We start from the raw sequence: 12,465 nt of genomic DNA, 5'->3' as shown, positions 1-12,465 counted from the left end.
CTGTCTCCCAATTACCTGAGGAAGCCACTCTTTCAGTTCTGCACAATGTGTTGCTGACACATAGATCCCAGGCAGGATCTATGCTGGGAATGTCTTCAGACCACTTATCACCTTTTGCTGCTCAGTTCCGTCTGTGTTATAAAGAGTGGGGTACACCTCACGTGCCACTGAAGAGGATCCTCTGTGGGATGGTAAGTGCTGTAGAGCACATGGATGACAGGAGTAATGCCAGGTCATAAGGATCTGATAGGGATGTGGTTTAAATTCAAAAGCACCAAGCTGCATCTCTCAGATAAAGGAGTTCACAGGATCCAAAATAAGGTCAAGGGACAATCAGACATCTGAAATAAATGGAATACGAGGGACATGGAAAATCCAAATTCAATAAATCTTTGCACTCTAATGCCATTCATCGTTTGTTCTCTTGTGTCGTATTTGTGCACGTGTGCAATCTTCTTATCTTGGCTTAAGGCGCTTGAGAACACTGATAGTATTTTCTGCCTCTTTGCAGTGATTTTCTTGCCTCTCATCTCACCAGGCGCTTAGCACTGAACTTTTCCTAGAGTAGGTGGTCAGTAAACACCAGTTACTGGAGGACCCACACGGCAAGCAAATCCCTTCTCCAACTTATCTCTATCCTTGTTCCAACGGCATGTTGGTCATTGACCTGACCAACGACCTATGTAGCGGGATAGTTCTAGGACCACAGGTCTTCTGGTGGATTAGTTAAGATATGAAATCTGCTTGGTATCCAGCTTTTTCTGGAAGAGTTTGGAAAGCTCTTTTTTTCCCACCTCCCCCCGCCCCATTCTGCTGTAAGACATCATCACATGGAAAGCTCTAAGCTGGGTGAGAACATATCCATGTGTTGGTTACCCATATGCAACTTTCAAAATGTACTCCTCAGAAAATGGTGTATTTCTGGGACTTGATGTAAGTGAGAAAAGGCTGAATTTCAGGAACTATATTCTGAAGGAAAAATTATCTAGTGGTCTACTTCTTCAAATAGAGATAGAAGAATGATTTTTTTTTAAAGTCAAGACCAAAAAATGATCTAATTTTAGCCTTAGTAAAGTCAAAATCATCGCGTTTCTTGTCTTCCTGCCCTTCCTCCTTCTCTTACTTTTGTCACTTCCTCTAGAGTCTTTCCAAAGCCTTCTTACTTATTTTCTTGCATGGTTTAAATACTTTTCTGGGTTTGCTCTGAATCTCACCTTGTCTCTTCTATCACTAGGGTTTTCCCTGAGTCTTGGAGAGTTTGTTTTTGGGTTTTCTTGTGGGTTTTTTTTGCCCCTTTTAGCTTGCGTAGGAAGCCATCCAGAGCACTTTTCCTCTCTCCCTGAACTGTAGTAATCTGGTCTTTAGCCTCTGGCTTGCCTCCATAGGGCAGGCCATGGAGACCCTCTCCCTGTAGCTACAGAACAGCCCGGTGTCTTAAGAACTTCAGATTGGTGATCCAAGGTGAAACCTTTCCCCTGAGAGAGGGCTTTACAAGAGGCCTTAGCATAAAGTGAGTGTGGTGAGGAGGAGGGAAATTAGTTGAAGTGAGACTGTCTCCAGAGAACAGGGTCGAAGCAAGGGCAAGTCAAGGATGAGTGCAGCACGGGGCAGTTTTAATGACTCGGCGTCGCCCCACCGGAGGGCTGCCTTGGCTTGCAGGGTCCACGGTGTCTTACACAACTGGCCTTCTAACAAGTCTAGACAAGTCCCGACACCTTCCCTGGAGTGAGGAAAATGCTTGAGCCTTTTGGCTGACTCTCGGTTATTTGAGAGTCTTACGTGGGCTTATTACAGCCAGCATTTAGGGGACTACTTCCTCCATGGCCTCCCCAAAGCTCTCCCTTCAAATGAGTGTTTGGATCCCTGCCCAGCCTTGCCAACCATTCAGGGAGACAAGGCTGAAATATGTTTTCCTAAAAGAGTGCCGGAGTGCTTTTCCCTGTTCTTCGCCCCACAAATTAGCTTGTGGAAGGGAGGGAACAGGACCATCAATCCCCTTTCTTTCCCTCTCTGCTAATTTAATCCCATCACCAGATAATGTCAGGTCTGAGAAGATAGTGCTTGAAGATTCCCTGTAAAAGAAAGTGGCAGGTGGAGATGCCCTCGTGCCCATACCGGACTGAATAGAGGAGCGCAGGGAGAGGTCAGCTCGCTCTGCCTGTGTGGGAGGCTAAAAGGAGTGCTAATTTATGTGTGTGAAGGAAGAAATGAATATCGAATTCCACAGCCTTGTTCTCTTCAAAGCGGAGGATGTAATTATAATACGCACAAAACATTCCCAGGTAGTTAGTATTCTGGGTCTATAACTTCATAACAGGAACAAATTATATGAAGAAAAATTATTTTCTTCTGTGAGCAAGCCAGGCAAATACTTTATGACCTTCTCTTTCCTTTGGACTTATGTCAACAGCCAGGCCGACTTCTTAGCTGGCTGCGCAGGAGAATATATTGAAGATGTTGTCTGCAGAATGCACTTTTGTCCCATGTCAAAATCTCATCTTTTCTGAAGGTGTTAATGAGGTTAAGATGACGCAGCTAAAACCAGGTCTGGGAGCGCTACTTTGTGTGTCTGTTATTCCTTGACTTTACGAAGCTCTCTGCGCTGCTCCAGTGTTTATAAAAAATAAGGCTTTTGTCAATAGGTGTAGAGAACTCTAGGAAATTGTATATATATTATATATTCAGTTATTACTATTATATTAAAATTTTATATAGATAGATTGATCAGATAGATAGATATCAGCTTGTGCCAAACCCCCACCCCTTAATCTCTAGTCGTCCTCTGCTGAGAGCGGCGTCACTGGGGACTTACGTGACTTTTTCCCAAAAGAGAGCCATTTGTCTCCATCACTCCGTGTACTTTGGACCATCATCTGATCTTCTTCTGTGGCTTTGACATCAAGCATTGGAGACTCCCTACCCAGTGTTCGTTGTTATTTCCATAATTTTCAAGCTTATTGTGAAGGAGGAATCTCCTGCCTCATTTTATGTCTCTTGAGTTACATAATAGATTCACATCATTAGAGAGCTTGAAGAGACCAAAGAGAAAACCCACACAGCCCTCTCATTTTACAGATGAAAAAATTCGGGTGATTGACAGGTTGTTATTGTAATTAATTTTTGTGGCCTCTGAAAGGTGGAGTGACTGCAAATGCTTAAGAAACAACTGTTAGTGTTTCTGAGTAGCAAGAGAATAAGCTCTTGTTTTAATGAAGTGAAATGTCGAGATGCTTAGAAGCAACCTCCTAACTTGTAGTAAATAGAATAGAGAAGTTCACTTCAAGTTATTTTATAGGCAGCCTTCACGTTTTACTTTATTTAACACGTATAAATGATTTGATATTTTAAACAGTAATTTGCTTTCTGATGACAAAAGTAAAAATATGTTTATGGTGAAAATTCAAAAAATTAAAAAGTGTATAAGCAGAAAAAAAAATCACTGGTAATTTCCAAACTATGAAAATCACTGTTACTGTTTCCTCAGTTTTTTGGAGAAGGGGTGGCAGTGTAGATGGATAGATGGGTAGAGAGCTATGTTCTGACATAATTGTAGTGATACTGCGTGTACAGTTTATGTCTGTCTTTTTAATACAACATTGTGAATGGTTCCCTGGCGTACCCTTGGAGAACACGATTTCCTATTATTAGGTATTTAGGTAACTTCTAATTTTCATGAAAATATTTCCAATTTTGCTATAAAGAGCAATGAAATGGAATTCCTTGTATTTAAACTTATTTTGTGTGTTATCATTGATCATTTTCTTCAGATAACTTCTTAAAAGTGAATTTAGTAGGCCAAAGCAGCTAAAGATTTTGAGTATTGGGGCTATGTCATCTGTGGTCACTAAAATTCAATTTTAAGTTGTCTGTGTCTGATGAGAAATGCAGCGGGAGTGACACAGGTAGTGCAACCGCTTCTCAAGTACGCTTACCTTGGGCAGGCCCCACGGGGCTGAGCATTCCAGATGCTTCTCCAGGAGAAATCCCACCCCACTGCAGCTTCACCAGCACTACTATGAATTTTAAAAATTTCCCTATATCTGATATTGAAAAGTATTATCCAATTTTACTTTAATTAATATTTCTTTGCAATTAATAATGTTAAATAGTTTATAAGCTAATTTTTTTCATTAGGTTTTTTTCTTATTGCTTATAAACGGTTTTGCATAATAGTTTAGTTCTCATTAATATAATTTGCAATTTGTATCAGTTGGTCATTCACCTCTAATTTTATGTAAAAGATATTTTTGACAGAATTTTAAAATTTTAACTCATTAACTCATAGGAAGCTATCAAGTTTTCTCTTATAGTTTCTTTCTTTGCTTCTATGCTTAGGCTTTTCAAAGTATAAAGGTCAATTGCTCCCTATCTTTTATTAGCCAATATATTATTAGCAAGTTGTGGGCTTGCCCATTTATATGCTGTACTAAATTTGGAATTTTGTATTTAATTTAGCAGAAGTAAACATTGATGCTAGAGGACTTGGCCTTGATATTATGTCCATTTCTACAGTTACAACTGGCAGAGAGGTGTGAAAAGGAGGAGGAAGGCCATGAACTCAATGCAGTGGAAAGAGGAGAGAGGATTGAGCACCCTCTACCTGCCGCCCACCTTGCTTGCTCTTTAACAAACGACCTCATTTAATCCTTTTAATAACCCGGTGGAGGGGGTACTGGCATACCATTTCAGTTTTTCACACCAGGAAGCTGAGATTTAGAAAGGTTAAGTCAATGCAAGTTGGTGCAGCCACTTTGGAAAACAGTGTGGAGATTCCTCAAGAAATTAAAAATAGAGCTTCCCTATGACCCTGCCATTGCACTACTGGGTATTTCCCCCAAAGATACAGATGTAGTGAAAAGAAGGGCCATCTGTACCCCAATGTTCATAGCAGCAATGGCCACGGTCATCAAACTGTGGAAAGAACCAAGATGCCCTTCAATGGACGAATGGATAAGGAAGATGTGGTCCATATACACTATGGAGTATGATGCCTCCATCAGAAAGGATGAATACCCAACTTTTGTAGCAACATGGATGGGACTGGAAGAGATTATGCTGAGTGAAATAAGTCAAGCAGAGAGAGTCAATTATCATATGGTTTCACTTATTTGTGGAGCATAACAAATAGCATGGAGGACAAGGGGAGATGGAGAGGAGAAGGGAGTTGAGGGAAATTGGAAGGGGAGATGAACCATGAGAGACTACAGACTCTGAAAAACAATCTGAGGGTTTTGAAGGGGCGGCGGGTGGGAGGTTGGGGGAACAAGGTGGTGGGTATTGGAGAGGGCATGGATTGCATGGAGCACTGGGTGTGGTGCAAAAACAATGAATACTGTTAAGCTGAAAAGAAATTAAAAAATAAAATAAAGCTGGAGAATATAATAACACTTTAAAAAAAAAAAAAAAGGTTAAATCACTCGCTCACGGTTCCCAAGGCAGGGAGGGCAGAGCTGGGAGTCTCCAAGGAGACCCTCAGTTCTTCTGACTGTGTGGGCACTTGTATTATTGTTCTCTTGTGCTCCAAGAAGTCTGCCTAGAAGAAAGCAATCTCCGTGATAGTGAGGTGAGGACTCCCCAAATAACTGGGTAACTGTGACTACTTATTACTATCTCATCATAATGATAGTACAGGTTATGAGTAATTCCAAAATGCTGGACATGGCGTGCTTGCCACGGGCTGCAATTTGCAGAATAAAGGGGGCACTGACTTGTGTGGGTAAGACAGAGTCCTTTTGTGTTTGAAAGAGATGAATAACTACTCTGGAAGACGGCTTGAGGAGAAGCAAGAGGATATTCATTTTCGTTGCTTCTCAGTCACACAGTTGTAATCCCCAGATTGTGTTTTGGTGATTGAGCACCAGGAATGTGTGATGTTTTTAATAGAAATTTATATATGATTTGGGCTGAATCAGCTATCATCATAGGCCACATTTTGTAGAGGCAGAGGATAGCAGTTTCCAATATTTAAGGAAATTTTATAGGAGGAAGGTTTCATTCATTAAGCTTATTTTCCCCCCTTCCGTCTCATAAAAGGCCACCATGATTCCATTCTGCCATTGAGGACACAACATACTTTGCCATCTACTGCCCTAAGCAGACAACATATTTGAGGCTTTTTACATCCAGGGTTCACTCCCCTCTTACTCTGCATCACATTTGACGTGATGCATTTCAATATTTTTGGTGCTCTGTAAGTCCTATAGCTCCAAACCTCCATCTGTCAGATCACTGGTACAATGCTAGCTTTCAGCCTGAAGTGGACTAGCAACATTCTGTGTATGTAGGGGGGCTCTGAGTTGGCTCTGCAGTTTGTGGGAGACCTGGCTGGCTGTCCTACTTTCCCCCAGGACCAGATCATTGGAGCAGGAGAGTGTCGGGGGGGGGGGGCAGGGGAGAGGAATATGGGAACTAATCAGGGTAAAAAGTAAAGGCAGAAGGAAAGAGAAAGAGAGAAGAGGAGAGGAGAGAAGAAAAAGAGAGGAAGGGAGGAAGGAAGAGGAACAGAGTGAGAGCTCTTGAAAACAATATGACCATTATACAGAATATAGTAAATACATATAGGCATGTGAATATTTTAGGCTTTATAGAGTTTTTTTAAACGATTGGGGTCAGGGTACTTTTTATTTTCTTTTTGTGTTTTTCTGAAAACTCCAAATATAATCTTAAGCATGCTAAGAAGAAAAGAAAAGAAAATTCAGTTTTTTAATTGGTCTCTGACTTGGAACAATGTAAACCCTGGTCTTAACTTTGTAAGCCTAGAGCTTTCTTCCATCTCTCCCGAGCACCATCCTTGATGTGTGTTAGAGGTTTGTTTCTGTTTGTCAAATGAAAGCTATATTCTGACAATACCCTTTTCCTTCTTTTCCCCCAACCCCCAGCATGGGACAGAGTGGACATCCTCCCCGTGCAGCGTGTGCTCTTGTACTCATGGGCAAGTCCGCTGCAGCCCCCAGCCGTGCCCACCGCTGTCGTGCGGACAGCAGGAGCTGGAGTTCATCCCGGAAGGAAGCTGCTGCCCAGTGTGTGTGGGCCCTGGGAGTGAGTATGAACTTGTAGAAAGAGACCCTCTTTGCCTTGGAGGTTCACCTGCTGACAGCCCAACTTTTCTCCTCCTTGCTCAGTGGGGCTCAAAGATCCCTAACCCCGTTCCTTATGGGAACCAGGTTGGAGCCTTGCACTTGGCAGAAGAAAAGATGCAGAGAGTGAGGTTGGAACACACCATATTTGGGGTTCTGCAAGTCTCTGACTTATTTACTTTGCACTGGCCCAACGTGTCCCTTGGCATTTGCAGCTCCAAAGAAGGAAGGGAGGAGGGACGAGATTCTTTGATGTGATTGCATAAGGCCAAGGTAGTCCCCTCTTCCTCTTGGCAGAGACAGAATGAACAAATTGCTTCTCCATGTAGCATCACTAACACCAATTCTGCCGGCTGGTCCTTGAGATGACATAACATCTCTAAGACACGCAGAGCAGGAAGCCGGTCTTTCATTTGTCTCTGTGGCATGGTCGCTGTGGAGATTACGCCCGCCTACAAACCACAGCCCCATTCAGCCAGCCAGGGGCACCCTTCCAGGCCCTTCCTTGGACCATCCTTGGTCCACGTACTCCTTTTATTACATTTCAGGGATATATTTCCCTTCCATTTTTTATGACTGAGTAGTAGATACTTCATGATAAATACAAATTATGGTTATTCTGCGTTACATCCTCTCCCAGCAGATGAAGACTAAAATTATTCTTTTATTTAATAATACCTGGAAGCCATACTCTATTTTTGCCTTTTCCTTTTATTGTTTTAATTAAGTAATTTTATTTTTTCATTATTTTTATTATTTTGAGGGAGGAGCGACATAGGGGCAGAGGGAGAGAGAGAATCTCAAGCAGGTTCCACACCCAGCATGGAGCTCAGTGCTGACACCAGTCTTGATCTCACAACCCTGAGATCAGGAACTGAGCTGAAATCAAGAGTTGGATGCTTAACCATTGGAGTCACCCAGGCACCTCTGCCTTTGCCTTTAAAAAGACCCTGGTTTTTTTCTGATCCCCAGTTATCCCATTCCTGGCATTCCTTTACTCTGAAGAACAAGTACAAGGATTAACAAGTATGCATTGGAAACGATGAAAATACAGTGCTTGCCTCACGCATTTCAGATGTCACCCACCCAAGAGGACTGACAGCTGCTTTGGGCCAAAGAACACTGCAACTAAAAATACGTTTATTTGACACACAGAGAGCGATCACAAGTAGGCAGAAAGGCAGGCAGAGAGAGAGGGGGAAGCAGGCTCCCTGCTGAGCAGAGAGCCCGATGTGGGGCTCGATCCCAGGACCCTGAGATCATGACCTGAGCCGAGGGCAGACGCTTAACCCACTGAGCCACCCAGGTGCCCCACTCTCTTAAAAATCCTTGAACAACAGAGTTCGGGGGTGGCAAGCTGGCTGGCTGGGTTTGTGGGACCCTTTCTTGCTCTTTAAGAGGTCTTCTCCTTGGCCTCCATCCTGCCAGTTGGCACTTAGGTGCGTGCAGTCTCCCAGCACCTGCTTTGGGGTCCCCGCTGTGGCTGGGGGCTGGCAGCCTTCCCCGTGATGTGAAATGTCGGGGTCTGAGAGTGAATGGTCAAGGAAATTCTTGAGATATCTTCAATGCAAAAAGTACTTTTTTTTAAAAGCACGGGAAAGAACTGTGGGCAGAAAGCTGCGCTGGGGTCGCGAGGAGGGACAGATTACATACTTTCAGGTTGGGAGGGGGTCAGGGATATCATAAGTCTGTAAGGAATTGGAAGCGAGGTTTCTAGGACCTTGAAGGGCTAGCTGCTGTTGGGAAGAGGTCATTTACTACTGTCTAGTAACACCTTAGTCATGAGACCCTTCAGACACGGAGCAGTAGGCTGTGTGCTTGGAGGATGATTGCTAACATATATCTGAGGCAGTGAAGATAAAGTTTCCAAAGGGATTTTTGTATGTTAAAGAAGACTTACAGAATCCTGGAACTTGGGCTAATTGCCTTTTGCCTCTAGCAGAGTATTAACCTGGAGGCAGCTGAGTTCCTGGAGGAAAGTCATCCTGCCTGTCTTAAGTACTTGTCAATGGGCTGCAAAAGAAATTTATTTTTTTCCTATGTTCTTTCGCCTTTGTTCTCCACATCAGCTGGTGTGGGTTTGGGAGCAAGTGGCTACGAACCCATCTCAGGAAGGCAAGGAGGCAGTGGGATGTGGGACCAATGCATGAACTGAGGCTCCCCGGCACAGGTTACGTTGTCTCACCAGACTTCACTTATAAAACTCAGACAGAAGATTATTAAGAGCTCCATACGATGGGGGTGGCTGGGTGGCTGAGTCAGTTAAGCGTCCAACTCTTGATTTCAACTCAGGGTTATGAGATCAAGCCCCTCTTTGGGCTCCATGCTGAATGTGGGACGGGCTTGGGATTCTCTCTCTCTACCCCTCCCTATCTCTACCCCCCCTTTAAAAAACAAACAGAAGAACTCCGTACAGAGACTGCAGAGTTTTAATCCCCAACCAGAGGGCCCTACATGACTGCACTGTCCACATGAAGCAGTCAGCCCTGGGATCAGGGTATGCAGTCAGTCCCCAATAATCCTTGTTTTTCTGACCTTCCAGAACCTTGTTCCTATGAAGGCCATGTATTTCAGGATGGGGAAGACTGGCCTTTGAGTCGGTGTGCCAAATGTGTGTGTAGAAATGGGGTCGTCCAGTGCTTCACAGCTCAGTGTCAACCTCTGTTTTGTAACCAGGTAAGGAAGACAGCCTGAATGGATCCTTGCTGGACTATTAACTTCACTGTTTGGGGACTTGGGGCCTCTTCTGAGGTTGTCAATGCAGCCTTGAGAGTCCTAGGAACAAGACACAAAGGCTGTGTTGTTTTCCTTATACTTCTGGAGACCACCACTGACACATTTCTTTTACCCTCAGAAGCTGCAGATAGATCTAATTACGAGCCATTTAAGCTAAGTGTTACGTAATGAAAGTGAGCCTTGGGGGGTCCACGCAAAGAAGCCACCAGCTCCAGCTGCAGATGTTGCAAAAATGTCGAGTTGAACATCTGGAAAAGTCCATGATATGATCAGGTCTTGTTTCTCGAGGCATAGGTATCGTCCTGCTTTTTAAGACATACGGATGTCTTTGAACATGATTATCCAGACGTACACTTTTTAATTCTTAGAATGATTCAAATTATTAGGATTTTCTCTGGGGAGCTTTAAAAAATCATGGATTTTGTTCTTCATTTAAAGTTCGTCAGATTTTCAAAATATTAGACTCTTCACACAAACTTAGAGGAGAAAATCAATGGCAAATAAATGTGGGGTACGTGGTATTTTACAGTTTCTGACTCTTCCAGGGGTTTCTGTGGACGTTCCTTGGCAGTTGATAGATAACCACGAAAGGAGTTTGCCTCCAGTCGGAAAATAGCTCATTTTTGATCTAAGGAAAAGCTGGAAGCCAACATTCGGTTGATACAGAGCAGTACTTTGTGTCAAATAAAACAAAATCAATAACAGGGCACATTGTGACAATTGGGCAATATTTTCAAAGGTAGACAGAAGGCAATTAGACAGGAAATGCTAAATGCCAAATAAAGGGAAATGCACCTGATTGAAAGACGAGATTGTATTACCCGCACGACCACAACGACGGCACGTGTGTCACATCTTCCCATGCATCACCGTCTTCGCCCAGCGCCGAGATTACAAATGAGCTTCCCGGGGGAGCTGCACCACATCTCACGTTCCGAGGACGCGGCGGTGCAGGGGTGTTTTGACGTAGCACTTTCCAGGATTCCGTCCCCTTGTGTATGACGGGCAGTTGAGCAGTTTGCCTGGATTGCAGTAAGGAAAGTGGGAGGAGGCGTGGAGGAAACACCCCTTGTGTGCCTTCTGCTTTAAATCATTGAAACCTGAGCAGACTTCATGTTAGGGGGTAGATATTGGAGTAATTGAAAGTGTAATTGAAAGTGCTAGTTCCCATTCTTAGAAGCATTACATATAGTGGGGCGCCTGGGTGGCTCAGTCAGTGAAGCGTAGGACTCTTGATTTCAGCTCAGGTCATGATCTCAGGGTCCTGGGATCCAGCCCCGTGTCAGGCTGCACGCTCAGCTGGGAATCTGCTTGAGATTCTCTCCCTCTGCCCTCCCCACCCCTGCACATGCATGCACTCTCGCTCTCTCAAATAAATAAATCTTTTTAAAAAATTAAAAAAATAAAAACACTAACTAAAAAAATAAAAATAAAAACACTCTAGCTTCAACCATTACATCACATAGAGTCTGCATTGAAATATACATAATTAATTTAAAAAGATGAAATCTGGCACCGTACTTTAGAGCTAGTTGATATGTAAGCATTCTGAAGTCTTGAAAATAGGTTGATTTTAATCACTCTTACACTAAGTTTATATTTCTGCCATGACATATTTTAAAAAAAATAACTCTCAGGTTACTTAGAAATATTTTTCTTGATTTAATATCATTAGTAATATTGGATGTTCTGATGATATAAAGGGGTGTTAAAAATTTAGGCTTTTGATGGAAACACCATTACCACTATCTACCATCTACCATCATGTCTGTCCTCATCATCACCACATTTTTGGCATTTATTATATGCCAGTCGTTAATTTTCAGAGCTCTGTAATTCTCATCACAATCCTATGAAGAGCTATTATTATCATCTCCTCTTGCCAGTACCTAAAACTGAGGTATGGAGAGCATAAGTGACGTGGGTGACACACCACAGTTAGGAAGCCTCAGTGCTTCTCACTTGGGTTCGGCACCACAACCTCAAGAGACCACACCTGACTCAGCCTTTAACCATTGTGTTAAGTGGCCTTCCAAAAAGAGTTACAAAGCATTATCTATACTAACAATCACAGAAGGGCAGTTACTAACAGTGCTGGACACGATTGCAAGTCTTTTGTATGCATCAACTCATTAAATATTAAAAACACACAAGTTCATCAGAAGAAATTATTTCCAGGTCTTGAGCTCTAGAATAAAAAACGATTTTTAATGTAAGAGGTTGTTTTTTTTTTTCTTTCCTCTTAAATTGTGAAAGGAATCTGTACTTACTAAGGAAAGTTTGGAAAAGGCAGAAAAGCAGAAAACGATCATTTATATTTCTATCATTCAAAAACACCGTAATAGATTATTTTGGTAATTTATTTCAATTTTTTTGTAGGCAAATGTGAATATATTTGTTTTTTCATAGTTATAATCACATTTTAGACATTGGTGATAATCTCTGACAAAAGGAGAAATTTCTTATGTTCAAACAGGGTGTTGTTTCCTTAAAGAGGGATATAAATTCATACCGAGATTACTTGCTACTTTTGTCTAGATGTCATATGAACAGAGTCCTAACCCATCCACATTTTCATAGTCTCATTAAAATGGTCTGCTCAGTCTGATGAGAGTTGTTCCTGATGATATATTTCTTTAAAGATTTTATTTAT

At 42.5% G+C, this 12,465-nt stretch overlaps 1 protein-coding gene across 1 annotated transcript in view; it reads left to right on the top strand.

The window, feature by feature from the left end:
- LOC111149126 (Fraser extracellular matrix complex subunit 1) overlaps positions 1-12,465 on the top strand; it is a 405,997-nt gene that overhangs the window by 154,955 nt on the left and 238,577 nt on the right. Inside the window, exons 6-7 of the mRNA XM_022506058.1 lie at positions 6,879-7,038; positions 9,619-9,752. Of these exons, the coding sequence (XP_022361766.1) occupies positions 6,879-7,038; positions 9,619-9,752 (294 nt within the window). The remainder of the gene's footprint in view (positions 1-6,878; positions 7,039-9,618; positions 9,753-12,465) is intronic.

This window comes from Enhydra lutris, unplaced genomic scaffold (assembly GCF_002288905.1).
Source record: "Enhydra lutris kenyoni isolate GAN:26980312 unplaced genomic scaffold, ASM228890v2 scaffoldscaffold21, whole genome shotgun sequence".
NCBI lineage: Eukaryota > Metazoa > Chordata > Mammalia > Carnivora > Mustelidae > Enhydra > Enhydra lutris.
Note: the sequence above shows the minus strand (reverse complement) of the source record. Positions and strands in the feature narration are given on the sequence as shown.